The sequence below is a fragment of the Chlorocebus sabaeus genome, chromosome 22, assembly GCF_047675955.1.
Source record: "Chlorocebus sabaeus isolate Y175 chromosome 22, mChlSab1.0.hap1, whole genome shotgun sequence".
Lineage (NCBI taxonomy): Eukaryota > Metazoa > Chordata > Mammalia > Primates > Cercopithecidae > Chlorocebus > Chlorocebus sabaeus.
The window spans coordinates 59,738,433-59,754,280 of NC_132925.1; the positions used below are offsets into that span (position 1 = coordinate 59,738,433).

General features: G+C 45.6%; 1 protein-coding gene across 11 annotated transcripts in view; it reads right to left on the bottom strand.

Moving 5' to 3' along the window:
* The window catches only part of ITPR1 (inositol 1,4,5-trisphosphate receptor type 1), a 352,224-nt gene that overhangs the window by 14,512 nt on the left and 321,864 nt on the right, over positions 1-15,848 (bottom strand). For all 11 annotated transcript variants that reach the window (XM_007985074.3, XM_007985072.3, XM_007985068.3 and 8 more), the window contains one exon: positions 14,843-15,003. In XM_007985074.3, coding sequence (XP_007983265.1) covers positions 14,843-15,003 — 161 coding nt within the window. The remainder of the gene's footprint in view (positions 1-14,842; positions 15,004-15,848) is intronic.

A 15,848-nucleotide genomic window follows, 5' to 3' on the forward strand; every position in this document is an offset into this window, starting at 1 on the left:
GTTTATCTCCCTTATTCTAATAGCAAGTGACCAAATGACTACAGATTAAAATGAGAATTTTCTTCACCTTCTTTCATGCCGTATGTGACTCCTGGCCCTCTAAGCAATGATTTCAGAAGGGTCTTTGAACAAATAAATGCAAAATACACAGACATTCTCCATTCAACCAGCCTTTTACTGAACTTTTACAATATCTATGCCCTGCATGGTGTTGAGCACTAAGGATCTAAAGACGAGAAAGGCAAGGTCTCTGTTCTCAAGCTGTTTTAGTCCAAGAACTGTGGTCACTGGTCAGGTCTCAATGCATAGTTCTTCGGCTCTGTGGAGCTGCACGGAGGCCCTACCTCCACGTGTGAGTGTCTCAAGAGTGTGTGCTGAAGACACGAATGGGGCCCATCAGCATGCCAAGGGCTGCTCCTGGCATCTGTGCCCCTCACCTTAGTGGTGGTGGAGAGGCACTGATGCCCTGCGTCTTGTGCTGCTACATGGCATACCTGTAATCCTGGGACTCGATGGCCCTACCCAAGGGGTACATAAAGCCATAAAAAGAAATAATGCATCTTTTTAGAATGTAGAATATCCATTTTAACCAATGGTAAATGATTGAACTATTTTTATATTAAACTCAAAAAGTTACCTAGACCAGATAGAAAGGTCAATTTATTTTTTTGAGATGGAGTCTTGGTGTGTCACCCAGGCTGGAGCGCAGTGGCACCATCTCAGCTCATTGCAACCTCTGCCTACCGGGTTCAAGCTATTATCCTGCCTCAGCCTCCCAAGTAGCTGGGACTACAGGCATGCACCATAATGCCTGGCTAATTTTTGTATTTTTAGTAGAGATGGTGTTGGCCAGGCTGGTCTTGAACTCCTGACCTCAGGTGATCCAATCACCACCTCCGAAAGTGCTCAGATGTTAAAGATAAAACCCAGCACTTCAAAGAAGGTCATATATTCTGCAGGCCACATGGCCCATGTGCTCCCATCCTAGGGATAAAGCCTCATTCTCCATTTCATAGGGGGCCTTCAATGCAAAGATAGCAAAAGGATTTTCTGGTCTAGAAATTTATCAATCACCACCACACAGATTCTCCCCCATTGACTTCCTTAATATCTTATAATGGAAAAATGGGCTAGGAGGGATCTTACTGGCAAGCATTCGTATCTTTTCTGCACTGAAGTGGGGAGAGCACCAAATTTGAGATCCTAGGTGTTGCCAGTGTTTTAATTAAATCATCATCCTAGGCTATGAAATTAAATCTCAAATTACCAAGGAGTACCTGGTAGTTAAAATTAATTAGCAATTTTAGCCAAACTGTTCTCTCAATTTCCCATTGGTTTTGCATCCTGTGCAGTAGGACAGGCTCTAGTGTGGTAGAAGGTTCCCCACCAACAGGGTTCCCCCTGCACAGAGAATCTAAATCTCAAAAGTGCAAATGTTTAGACTATACCCCAATTACTGGAATAGGTGCAGAGAGAGAACACCTGAATCCAATTTCTCTCTAGCTAAGACTTTCATACAAAACTCTGAGCTTGTTTGAGTGCTGAATTACTCCAATGAAGCCTGTCACCCACGCCTCTCCAGCCAGCCAGATTCTGAAGGCCCAGAAATGTTTGCAGACTCTTGCCAGTATTATCTATTCAAGATCAAAAACATGTCTCAGTGTCTTGGCTTCTAATGGATTTTTGGAAAAGTCATCTTCAGCTAAGACACTTTGTTGTGAATTATCTCAGGGTGTGTGTGTATATGCAGTCAGGAGGGGAAGGTGGGGAGAGGATTACGGGGTCACTAAGCGTCTGTCGGCCGCATCTGCCACTGGGTCTGACTCTGGCTTCACTCTGCTTTGCTTCACTCACTCCTTGCTGCTGGCATCTCACATACCAATGTCATTAGGCACTGTCTGCCCTGGTCCTCCTACAATCCAGCCAGTGCAGTTCCCGTCACAGCAAGTGCTTCCTCTCTCAGAGCAGACAAACTAACTGAAGCCACAGCCGGAAGCAGGCTGACCACAAGTGCTAAGGTTCTGGTTAGTTCTTTTCTAGGTAAAGTTGGAAAAGTCCCTGCAAAGGCAAACATGAAGTTTTAGACGTGGGGGTGGTACTGACCAACCTCTTGAAATGTCCTTGACTGGAAAGAGGGAGAGAGACAGAGAGAGAGAGAGTGTGTGTGTGAGTGTGAGTGTGTGTGTGTGTGTGTGTGAGAGAGAGAGAGAGAGAGAGACAGACAGACGGAGGAGGAAGTTGGATTGTATGATGCAAATGCTAATCATTCTGAGAAGTGGGGTATTTTTTTTTTCTTCCCAGGTTCAAAAGAAGAGACTGTTCTAAGAAAGACTACCGAGTAATCAATCACCTCCTCAGAGAAAGTCTGCTCAGGTAGAGTATTATGTTTACCACCTAAACAATGGAACATTTTTGCTGAATCTTTTATAGCTAAATCAGAAAATGAGGTGTTGAGCGAGACGGGGGCTTGAGGGCAAAAGAAAGGGTCATGGGACAGAAGACGGGTCCTAGAAAAATGGTCCTGTTGCTTTCTCGGCCCTTGAGAATCCCCTCTGGGAAGATGCGAGGAGGCAAAGATGGTCTTTCCAACTCAAATGGCAGCTTCATTTCTACTGCTCTTACCAGGCAGGAAGACAAACTGGATGTTCCCAGAATGCCTAGGGATGCTCAGGTGATGGAAATGACTAGAAGCGGGTATGCAGTAGGCCTGGAAACCTGAGAGATTTGGCCTCTCCATGTATTTAAACCCTCAGAAAATGTCAGGAGGAGGAGGCTTGAAGATAATATTTATGTCTTCAAAAGCAGGAATATAGGACACTTAACTGACTTTAAATCATTTGTCCCTTAAGATCACAGCAAAACAAAATGAAACCTAACCCTCCAAAAACAAAAACACAGAATCTGTTGGTTTTGGTGAAAAAATAGTCATCTTTAACTATGTTCAGTGGCTCTGAAACACCACTTAATAATATCTATTATAGGCTGGGCATGGTGGCTCACACCTGTAATCCCAGCTACCCAGGAGGGTGAGGCAGGAGAATTGCTTGGACCCAGGAGGCAGAGCTTGCAGTGAGCCGAGATCGTACCACTGCACTCCAGCCTGGGCAACAGAGCAAGACTCTGTCTCAAAAAAGAAAAAAAAAAATCTGTTATACATGTTTTACAAAAACCCTAAAAAATGGCTCCTATCTTTGGACACAGTAAGATCAGAGACAGCCTGAGGCTCAGGGGGAGGGAAGGAGGGAGTGATAAATAGGAGGTGTGCAGAGGAATTTTAGAGCAGAAACGATTCTGTATGATACTGTAATGGTGGATAGGCGTCATTTGCATTGGTGAAAACCCACAGAATGCACAATATGAAAAGCCGGCCGCAAAGTAAGCAGCAAATGATGGAGGGACATTAATAACAATGTATCCAATATTGGCATATCAAATCTTAACAAACAGGCCACAATAATACAAAACGTTACTAACAGGAAACTGGCAGGGAGTCAGGAGGAGAAGGGCATGTATGAGAACTCTACTTTCTGCCCCATTTTTCTGTAAACCCCAAACTGCTCTAAAAAATAAAGTCTAGTAATTTATCTTATTAAAAAATTGTCCTTTTTTCCTTTTTTTTTTCTTCTTCTATCTTGTGAGTCTATTAATTTTTTTTAAATGGGATTCCACACCCGGAATTTGCTGGCCAGCACCAGAGTCAAGGAATTCAGTTCTCTTTGTCCCAAAAGTACAGTGACTTCAGACAACATGCATATTAATATCCCTGTATTTCACAGGTTCTGTACATTTCTGCCACAGTCTTGTGACATTAGTGTGTCAGTAGAAAAAACAATGGCCTGTAATAAGAAGAGTTTCAGTTGTGTGTATACAGGATGGTGAATGAGTGGATGAGTCAGCTAGCTCACCAACCTGGTCTATTTTCTTTCTTTCTTTTTTGAAAGAGATCACCTCACCAGCTACCTCACTGGGTTACTGTAAGGATCAGATGGCTGTAAAAATGTCCCATAAACTGGAAAGCATTATGCGAAAGTATTATAAATCACTATGTCATCTGCCTAGAGCGGGGATAGAGTCAGCACTGCCATCCAGGTATTGACTCTCGTTTCAGTACTCAGCTCCTGTGTAAAGTTAGTTCCTTTCTTTCTTTGGGATAAAAATGTTAGGGATACTGATTTCTCTTTTTACCAACTAAGCCACATGAAGGGTATCCAAACTGCACAAATCAAGGTGTCAGTCTGGTTCTGTTTTTGAGCTCTGAATGACATTACCAAAACAGGCCACATTATATAATCTTCAGCTGGACTGGAATGACCAATCACCCTTCCCAGACTCTATAGTTGTTCTTGGATGATACAGCACAACAAAGATGGGCTCATCCCAGCAGAGAGAACCACACCCGTTTCTGATGAAATCCCTAGGAAGAGCCAGCCGCAGAATAATCCTTCCAAGTCATTCTGGGGCCACAGGTGGAGGACTCCCTGGGCACCCACAGGGACCATGATAAACAGGGTGGACACTTGCTGGGTCCTGGGCACCTAGGCTGCCAGGCTGAGGAAACCAGAGGTCACAGGAGGAGAAAAAGGTGGGGCCGGCCACCCATGTTGGACAAGGGCAGGGCGAGCCCATTTGAGACTCTGAATAAAGAACAATCAGGCTCACTCACCCTTCTCCCCACATCAGCGTCCAAGCTGGCTTATGACATCTTGCTTAGGCAACTTCCCCTGCACTTTCAATTAGCTAAGAAATATGCCAGAACATTCCCAGTGGCCATGTATGAGGATTTTTAGCAATTTTCGTGGTTTTCTTCTATTCTTTTCTGGATTCTATTAGTATTCAACTTTGATCTGTTACTGCTTTTATACAACAATACATTGTGTTTAAGCCTACTGAAACATCTTTCCAAAGTTCTGTGCTGTTGTTTCAGGGAAAGATACATTTATCTTTGAACACACACACACACACACACACACACACCCTCACCAATAAGCTGCTTCAACACAACCACATTCCATCTCAGCTTTATCATCTGATGGGCTTTTTATATTGGTAAGCTCTGAGCTGAAATGGTTTTACTCAAGTCCTGTCTAGGCACACTGAGAAAGAAGTGATGGAAGATATTATCCGTCTCACCATCTACAGGACTTCATGAAGAAGTGAGAAGAGTACCAGCACTGTTACCGACTTAAGAGTGGTTTGGAAGAAAGGTGCCACACTGCTAGATCTCTTCGGGGGAAAGAGATCATCTGCCATGCGGATGTTCTCCAAATTCCTTAATCCTTTCCAAACCCTCCCCTTTTCTAACCAGCCCCTTGTACTCTGATCCCTGACCCGGACCCTAAGGCTCACACCTTCCTGTTTCATATTTCACGATCTCCTATCCCCACTCTGAGTGTTGCTTATTGGAATCTTAGAGCTACAAAGGGCACAAGAGACCCTTTGATTCAACTTCCTCATTTTATAGATGGTAAAACTGAGGCCCTGAAGAGAAAGGATTTGTAAAAGGTGGAAACTCAGTCTAGTTCATCTTGTATATCTTTTACATACAAATGACCATCCCTAAATACTAACATCTTTTCCTCATTCTCACATTTCCTAGAGACATGACAGTAGGCTTCATTGTAAAGACGTAGGTTTTAAAGAACTCTGAATATATATACCCGATCTAGATAGTCATATTCAGAACATTTTCCAGGTGAGAGCAGTTTTATAAGTGCATTTTTATGGTGACACACCTCTCAGTATCATATGATACTCTAGTCCAGCTCTACCAGACACAGTCAATATTTAGAATACACAGGAAATAAAGGAGTTGAAGCAGGGGAGTTACAAATGTAGTGAGGATGTCTGGAAGTAAAGGGCAAGTGGGGCAGCACAGTGGCAGTGCAGTCGGGGAAGGAGCAGGAGGGTGGGTCAGGTATGGGTGTGGGGAGAAAATGCACTTTTGGAGATGATCAGATCTGCCAAGTTGGGGAAAATGTGCATGTATGCAGGTATTTCATGTGTGTAATAAGCACGTACAAACTCATACATCCCCAGACCAACTAGCCAATGGGGAGAAGTGGTTTCATGCGCGGTGAAGCCCGTCTTCAGTGGCTGATGGAACAATGTCTATGCATAACCCTCAGGTCCTGCACAGTCTCACAGACTAGACTCTTGGGTATACCTGACTCATGCCCCATGCTCTCCCTTAGCACACAAGCTCCTTCAGGGAGGATCATGGCTCTGCTCAACTCACTGTTACAAACAGCACCTGGCACACCCTCCACAAAGGTCAGAATGTAGGAAATTCGGAGGAGAGCACTGGGAGGTCAGTGCAGAACCGGGGCCCAAATGCCAACTGCTTCACAATGAAAGGAAAGTGCCTGTGAAGTGCTCCGTGGAACAAGGGGTGATTTCATCCCCTCTAGACTAAAGGGCAGAATGTGTTCTAAGGCTGGGTGGGGAAACTTAAGCTCAGCAACTGCTTTGTGCAGCTGCCACTGACACGAACCCAAATTCGAGTGCACAGGGTGGGGTGAGAGAGGCCTGGCTGGTTGGGCGGCGAGTCCAATGACGCTGACACACTGTTTCCAGCCACCAGGAAGCCAGTGCCAAATCCCTCTTCACTCCTCCCTGCTCTGATATTCTGGACTCTGCCGTGGTGCCAGCTAACTTCAGGGGGCATTCTGGGAATCGTATGTGGCAGGCAGCACAGGCTGGATCTTCACCCATGGTTAACGGCTTTCAGAGTCCAGGTGACAGTTTAACCAGCGCTTGTGGCCTCCCAGGTTAGGCCACAAGGAAAGCTGCTGCTCAGCACTACCAATGCTGAAATATCAATATTCTAGGAACATACCCAGGCACTCCCTTCCTCCCAGCATACTCACTGGAATTCAGAATAAAGGCCCAAACCCATCGGCGTGCATCTGCGCGAAGCAGAGGGCGTCCACTGCGCTTTATCAACAGCCAGGACCTGCCTGCTTCGTGCACAGAGGAGATGCACACGCAGCCAGAAAGGTCAGGGCAGGGTTAAGTGCACGCCCTGCTGGACTCGCCCTTCCTCTCTCCTGCACCTAAGTGTTGTCTGGCAGGGACTCTAACTTCTGATTTCCTTAAACTGAGATGCCCCATGATAGCTCTGTGAATTTTTATGCTCATTTCTTGGCTCTGGTCACTGCTGCCACCATCTTTTCCCCCCTACTTAGGTCCTTACTCTCATCTAATTATGATCTACAGGTAACTCTACTCCCACCAGCCCCTGCACTTGGTTCTTTGCATTGCCTCTGGCTGGAAGCTGTTGTCCCCAACTTCAGAAAGTGTCTGCAGATTTCACAGGCTCTGTCTTGGGTCAAGAAAGGTGTAAGACTTCAGCCAGTTCCCCTTTTAAACAGAAGGTAGTGACACGCAGGTATTCAGTTTCCATTGTGATCTTTTGCCCTTGTTAACGAGTTACTCTGTGTTTGCTTCCTGTGTCATCTTATCAAGTATAGATAAACACAAGGGCCAGATGTCCTACTGCTTTTGAATCTTCTCAAAACGTTTCCTCATAATGTTTAGTAGCACTGAATTAGCTAATAGAACTTATTTGCTTGGAAGTGTTACCCAGGAGGTGCTGTCAGGCAAAAAGGCTCTTTTGCCTGTTGCTTTTTTGAAGCAAATTAGCCGCAGCTTTCAGGAAAGCATTTTCCAGGAATGCGGGCTCCTGGACTCTCCCCTCCTATGCAAAAGCACCCCACCACCTTCTGAGAACATCCCACTTGCTGCCACATTGAGACTACTTTTGATCTGGAAAATTGCTCCTTTGCTTCTGGATCCTGTATAGCTAGTTTCTGAAGAGGTCAAGTGAACTAACCCATAATGGAACAAACTGGAAAATCTCCAATGGAATGTTGAGGGTGAGGAAGAGGGAGCAGGAGAGGCTGAGAGAGAAAGTAGAGAGGTGTCTACCCCCACTGTGAGAAAAAGTCAGCACCAGGCTTAAAGGATGATGGACCAGACGTTCTCATGTGTAATTATTAGGGAGTTAAACTCATTCAGATGAGTCACCTGGGTGTGGAAGCTCCAGTCTGGCTGTGGTTCTAGTGAATCGTCCTCCTCCTTTTACTTAGACATCTCCTGAATCTGGCCACCAAAGGACATATTCCCTGTTTCAAGCTAAGGTGACGGTAGTGAAGTTTCTCATATTTCAGCAGGTCAAAATTAACATATATTTCAGATACATCCTTTGCAAGGGCACACTTGATACCCTTTCCTGAACTCCCACCTTCTCAGCAAGCCCTAGAGTGTTGAGCTGGTTGTCTGAGCCGTGGTTGCTGGTGAGAGTCACAGCAGCTCTGAGAGTCACACCCCATCTAACTCCTGTCTTACTGATTTATGCATTAGCCAGTCAGCATCCCTGGGAGATCCTCTTTCCCACTCTTCTCTCCACCCGCAAAGGGGCCTTTACTGCATCTTGCCTCTTTTAAAGGAGGCTAATTCAGTATCACTTGGGGTTGGGGCTGGGGGATAAGCCAGTCCAAGTCTAAGATGCACCAGTCCAAACCAGAGGCCGCCAGCCAACCAGTGGCTGCAGGTTGACAGGAGGGCTGTGTGCACGCGCACAGAGGTAACCACATCTGTAACCACATGTGGATATGTGAGTCAGGACAACCTGAGGGTGGGTTCTGGTTCAGCAGCTCTGGATTTCAGTCTTGGCTCTAGCACTTCCCAGCGCCGCGACCCTGCGAAAGTTGCTCAACCTTCCTGAGCTTTAGGTTCCCATCTGTAAAATGTTCATAGTGCCACCTACTATGCTGTGATGAGAATTAAGTGAGATCATGCATGGATAGTGTTTATGCCATGCATACTGATTATACATGACCTATTCATTACTATCCAATCTGCCCTTCCCGGGGTAAAGCAAAGCCCAGCACAGACTGGTCCTCCAGAAACGGCAGCCCTGCTGCATTCCAGAACTCTCTGGCTATCATGGGGAGGCAGGTTCTCCCCCAATATTTCACTGTCCATATTAGTCAATGAATATGCTATCCTAGAGAAGTAGCCAGAGCAGTCCAAGGTATCAGGACATTCTGAAATGTGGACGAACAATATTCTATCGGATCAGTCTGTCTTTTTATGCAATTCACTCAAAAACACACCTCTGAAAATGTAAGAGTTATGTTAACAGGGCAGAATTCCAAGATAAGGAAATGAAATCTATAATTAGCAGAAGACATGTCTTATATTTTTTTCATTTGTACAAATGTATGGGGTATATGTGAAATTGTGTTACATGTATATAGTGCCTAGTGATCGAGTCAAGGTATCTAGGGCGTCCATCACCCAAGCACCACACATTCTTGTTAATTATAGTCATTCTACTGTGCTATCAAACATATTCCTTCTACCTAACTGGATGTTCATACCCTTTAACCCATTTCTCTTCATCCTCTCCCTTTTCCCCCATCTCACTCTTCCCAGTTTCTGTTATCTAGCTTTCCACTCACCACGTGATCAATTTTTTTTTTAGCCTCTACATGTAAATGAGAACACTCAGTATTTGTCTTATTGTGCTTGGCTTATTTCACTTCAGATAATGGCCTCCAGATCCATCCATGTTGCTGCAAATGACAGGATTTCATTCCTTTTTTATGGCCAAATAGTATTCCATTGTATCTATACACCACATTTTCTTCATTCATTTGTTGATGGGCATGCATGTTAATTCCGTATCGTTACTATTGTGTACTTAAGTTACTGTTTGGTCTTCTTTACCAACCTTCCTTCTTAATGCTGCTCAAATTTCTAATTTTCAAGAATAATTTAGTCTTCTGCATTTGACTGTACTAGAAAAATGGGCTGCTGTTTCTTTGCTGGGAATCAAATATTTGGTCTTTTACCTGCAACATGCCCAGGGTGCAGTATCTAAATTCTCTCAGGCAAAGTGCTCATAATGAATTCACCACTTACTTCGATTAAATAGCTCCAATAGCATGGCCTTTCAAATCATCATCTATAGACTAACACAAATTCTCAGTTTAGTTGGCACTAGAGCAAAGCCAAACAGTGCTAAAATTATTCAAAAAAGGGTGTGCAGCATATAAATTACTGTGAAAACTTAAATGTAGATCAAGGTTAATAAAAATTTGCTTATTAAAAAAGGCTATCACCAAAACTATGATAGCACCAAATTCAAGTTCCTGCAGGGAAAGGAAGGTTTTTTTCTCTCTTCCCTTGATTTTGCCAAGGGCTATGTCAGGTCACCTCAGTCACATTTTTCTGAAAGCACAGGCTTGTCTGGGGCCCAAGTCAATGAATATGAAATTGCATCTCAGGAACTGAGTGGCACTGTGAGATACACTGGAGGGGGGTTCACTTCCCCTGGTCATTTGAGTACTCGACAGCATCGCCTTCCACCAGGTGCTTGAGTTGAAGGACAAATCTACCAGCGAACCATGAATGATTTCATGATTAATCTAAGGTTTGCCTTGAATACACAGAACTCAGGGTCCACTCCCCAAATCACTGGAAGCCCTACTTCTGGGCAGTAAAAGCAAGTAGAAGAAACCACTAAAGACATGGATGGAATTCACAAGTATCTGTGCCCTATTCAACAAAGAACGCTAATGTCAACCATGCCCTGCCTCAACTTTTAAGCACGCTTACAGATTTAAAGTTCAAGAGCGAGGAAGACATAGGGATTTTCCAGGGGAGGAGGCTCTTAAGAGTCAAGATGCCCACTCTGACTTTTCTTAGTGACAGCATGCCCACAGCCAAGGAGTCTTGCAGAGTCTTGGAACCATAGGAGACGATGTTTCTGTCAGTTCTGCTGTCAGCCCCGCAGCCCCTGCTTCCTGGCTGGTTGTGCTCTGGGCCTGTTGCTCAGTTGTTCTTTCACCTGCTCCCTCCCTCCATGCGTGCCTCCCATCTGCCAGGTCTCATTTATCTCATGTCTACCACCCAACGGATGTGTGAGGTGGTATGAACCGCGATGTACAGACAGGAAACCCAGGTCAGCAAAGTCCCATGACTTGCCCAAGGTCATGCGGTGCGGGAAGGCACAGAGCAGAAACTCTCACCTTGGATCTGCTGCCTCCACTTCTTGGGTAGTGAGGACTTCATGGTAGGCATCAGCCTGGCCCCAGCTTTGAGGGGGATACTCCCATCTCCAGTGAAAGGAGAGAAGGTAAGACCAAAAGGGGAGAGGGAAATATACTATCTATTATGTTTAAACAAGATTAACCTGTGGGTGAACAGCTAGTTGCAGAGTTCTCAACTTAAGACAGAGCTTCTTTGCATGTTCCCTCTTTCCCTCCCTCCAGAGATGACGAGAAACACAGTTTCTATCTACAGCGAGAAGAGGTCCTGTCACCTTGTCTGCAGGCCAGTTCCAGCAGGAATTAGGAAAGGTGAAATATCTGATCTAGACAGGCTGTTGTGTTTTCACATGGCTGAGCAGCCACCAATGGAGGGAATGTGCCTTTGGGATACGGGTCTAGGCAGGGAGGGCCAGGGCTCTGCACACAGACACCTCTTTCATTCATGACTCGTCAAATGTCATTCTTTCCAAGTCAGCCTGGGTTTCCAAGAACCCTTCTCAATACAGTGCCCCAGGTAAATTCTGTGACCCAGTGTGGGTTGAGATGAAAACCCATTTGCCATCTCTGATGCTGCTGTCTGCAAGGAGCTGCTCTCAGGGCAGCTGGGCTCCTCCCTGCCTGAGTGGCATCTGAGGCCTTTTCCATTGGTTCTCTTGGGTTGCCTTTTGGCAGCTGTCACTCCACAAGTCTCCAGGAGTCTCTGGGATCTTCATCCATGGGCTAAAGGAGAGCTGCAGAAGAATCCAACATCCCAGCCTTCTGCAATTAGGCAAGAGGTATTTTTCCTGAGGACCACATACCCTAAAAGAGCCTGTCTCAAAGACAAGGTAAGCAAGAGGGCAGTGAGCCCTCCAACCTGCTTTTCCTTCCATCTCTGCCACTGCCCATCAGCTGTCCCTTCTCTGTCCTCCACACTAGAGTAGCTACAGCCTCCTGGGATTGGCTCATTCAAGAGATCACCTAATTTTCCCTCTCAGCAGCAGTGGGTAGGATGCCCCTGCTCAAGGGGGAGGCTTGTGGGGGCCTCATCTCAGCTGTGGCTGCCTCCACAGGGTGTGACTAATCAGGGCCCGCAGGTGGTCTTGTAGCGTCTGCACCGCAGCTCTGAGGTCCCATGGGGCCCCAGCCCCCACCCACGCCAAATGACTCAGCTGAGCACCCCAGCTGCTACCCTGATGGGGCTAATGCTCCCTTAGGAGTCCCCAGCAGGGATTCCTGTGGTTTCAAGACCAAACACCACAGCAGATAGCGCAGGCAAGAAGGCCCACCGTTTAGCTGGTAGATCTGATGCTTCTCTGAGCCACCACTTAGCACACAGAACATCTGGTTCTGCAACAACTTTAACATTCAGAGAATAATTCTTTGATACTGTAGATTTTTAGCTTTTCTGACAAGATGTCTCATATAATCAAAGAATGATGTAGATGGGGAAAGCACACCAAACGCCCAGGTTCTCAGAGTGTTGCCATGCAGCGGGCTCTGACCGGGCTGGGTGGGTGGCGGGCTACAGGTCACTCTGGCTCTTAATCCTCATCAAGTGACTGCTCACAAGACGCCTTTAAGTCTCCACGATTGAGACAGAAACCCAAAAGTGTGCCAGAGTTTTCTGTGACCGGAAAGTAAGGTGATTAACAGAAAACTTCAAAACTGGCCTCTGGAAGATTTAAAGATAGGACCCGCTCAAACACTTTAGAGACAAGAGAACAAAGTGAAGGGTGAGAAGGAACATAAGTCAAGGGTGAATAGTACAGGCCTCCTCTAGACATTAAGACTTCGAATGCAAATGAAGGTCATTATCTGTGCATGTGGACAGATCTGTGTCAGTCTAAATGCTGATTAAGTAGGGTTTAATTTGCCAGTGTCAACAATTGGAGGAAAAGAAAGGAATTGAGGACTTTTCAGTTAATGTGTCCTGACCCTGGAAACCTCACCTGTGGAAATCCACAATGGCACCCATCAGAAATCCCTAATCTGCTTAAAAATAGGAGTCTGCCCAGAATCACCAGCATCCTCCCAGTTTCCTACCAACAACATGATTATGGAATGCGATTTCTACAGTCAGCCAAGCCTGGCTTGAATTCTGGCTCAGTTCCTTCTGAGCGGTTCCTAGGAAGTCACTTAACCCCCAGCCTGGCTTTTATCTGTAAAAGGGATAAGCCATCATCCGCATTCTGCAACTTGTGTCTTTTTCTCTCCACTCTGTGCTGATTTTTTTTTCTCCTTTCTTTCTGCTAATCTATGACCCTAGTGTCTTCATCCTCTCTTTCAAAACCTTTTTCAAAAGTTACGCCATGAACCTCCATCTCTCTCTCCCCACCCCAGAAGTCCCTTCCTCCAGGTTCCCCATGGAGGGTAACTTTAACGACCAAATACAATACTAGAGGTGAGAGGACTTTACAAACCAAAGAGGGCCAAATGTATGTAAAGGATTAGCAATATTTCTCCTCATCATTCACACAACCCCTCTGAGAGTAATCTTAAGTAAGCATCTGTCTTGTCTCCGCTGTGAGGCTCTTACTACTTAAAGGGTGATTCCCGGACCAGCAGCTTCGGCATCTCTTGGAAGGTTGTTGGAAATGCAGAATTCTCAAGTCCTGGAAGTGACTGCTGAGTCAGAGTTTGAATTTTAACAAGCTCCACAGATGATTCACATGTACATTAAAATTTGGGAAGCACAGAATTCAACTCTAAGGTCCTCAAAGGTGCAGACGGCACAGTATCTCCAGAAAGCCCTCCAAAGCCTAGGAGAGGCCTCTGTGCCTCTGTAATTGGGGTATTCAGCAAATACAACCACATAACCGCTGCCCTGCTGGCAATAAAACTGAAAGCCTGGCTGCCTCTAGGCCTGTCAATGATGATACTTATCTGAACAGACCTGACTTCCAGTATCTTTACATAAAAAGCTTGAAAATTACATCTACATAAAAAGCAGGCTTCTTTAGCGTAAGTCATTATCAGGCCGAGCGCTGAAGTCCTTGGTAACTGGAAGGAGAGTTGGCCCCTTCTCCTCAGAGGGAGCCAGTGTGAATCACAAAGACTCCCTCGATTTCACAGTTCATGCTTCTCACTCCACTATCCACCCCTGAACATTTTAATGATGCTTGAAAAGCACAGGTCTGAAAGGACAGCTGGCCTGGGACACCCACAGCGCACGTTTGGTATCTCGGCAAAACCTGCCTGAGAAGTGCTCTCTAACAGCCTGAAGCAGCTTCTCCCCTTCCTGGGACATAGTATCCACACTTCGCATCAGCGAGAAGATTAATTTGGAACTCAAATTCCTCCATCATATGATCACTTCTTAATGATCAGTAGAGTGTCTCCCAGAAAGGCAAGGCTGAGGGCAAACACAAACCAGGCTAATCACTTTGCCTCTAAGACACCTCTTAGAGAGTAGATGTTATTTTAAAAGAAGAGAGAAAAAAGCATTATCAAGAAAAGAAGCAGATTAACATAGCGACAGGAAATCGGGCTATGGAGTTTGATCCAGATTAAAATCCCAGCCCCAGATCCATGGTCACGTGCTAATCATACTGAGGTCACGTGCTAATCAACATTTCCCCCATGAACATAGGCTGATACCACCTGTCTGGTGGTTCTGAGGATCACTCGAGAGAACACACAAAGTTCACGGAGCACAGCGCCCCATCCGTGAGAAGGGCTCAGGCAGCATCGGATGTTATTTTTCTGTTGTGCAGCTCCCCCATGGGCTGCCGGGGCCTTGCTCAGAGCTGAGAAGCCAGGCCAGTAGGCCCACCACCTTGCTCCCGGGAGGCCTTTCCACTCACCTTGATCATTTCTGCCACATAACTCTCGGGCCCGGTATATTCGGTGGAGTCCTTTACTTTCACCAGGACGATGAAGCACAGATAGTGCCACATGTTGTGTTCTTCCTTGATGTGTTCTTCAAAGGTAACAGTCTTGTTGTCAAACTTGTCTCTCTCCAAGCCTAAAAATGAGACAAAAAGCCCCCAGCCCCAACTGAGCAGTCTTGGTAAAGGAGAAAATCAGTAACAGAACTGTCAGTAGAAAGCGGGCTGTGGTTTCACTCCTGTCTTTGTAAAGAGTCGGATTCTGTTGGCCTTGTAAGTGCATTCATGTTTACATTATGGCAGGAAAACACAGGCTGTGAGTCAGACAGACTTGGGTTTGAATCCCACCTCTGCCACTTAGCAGTTGCTGCTTCATCTCCACATGCCTTAGTGGCCTTGTCAGTGAATGGGACGACCACCGTCTAGGTTCCAGGAGTGTTTAGGGGTAAAATGAGAATGTGTGTGACACACTCACACATTGCAGACAACCAGGGAGTGTGAAGTCCCTTTGCCCAGGTAAATGCCAAAATGCAGGTATGTTAAGGGCTTTTGAGGAAGCAGAATAAGGACAACAAGAACTTTAAACAAATTTTGAACTCTAGCTGGTAGGTTTATAATTGGAAGAGGCCTAAGTGGGCAATTCTAGTCTCTATGTATTCTAGGATTGATCAAATAAATATATTGAGGATAATGGATTGATCAAATAAATATATTGAGGATAATGGGAGCTGGATTCCTCACTGCCTGAGAAAAGAACGCAAATAGAGAAAGGGAGAAAGGATAAACCCTGTAATGCTGAAATGGAATTAAAGGTATCAGTATGAATTCATCGTTTTTCATACATATAGACACAGATGTGTGCAGATACATGTGCTGTGTACACATACACACATATGCAGATGCATACACCTCTCCTCTAGATCTGTACCCTAATAAGCCCTGAGAGCAGCAGCACACCAACAGGAATGAGCACACTCAGTCC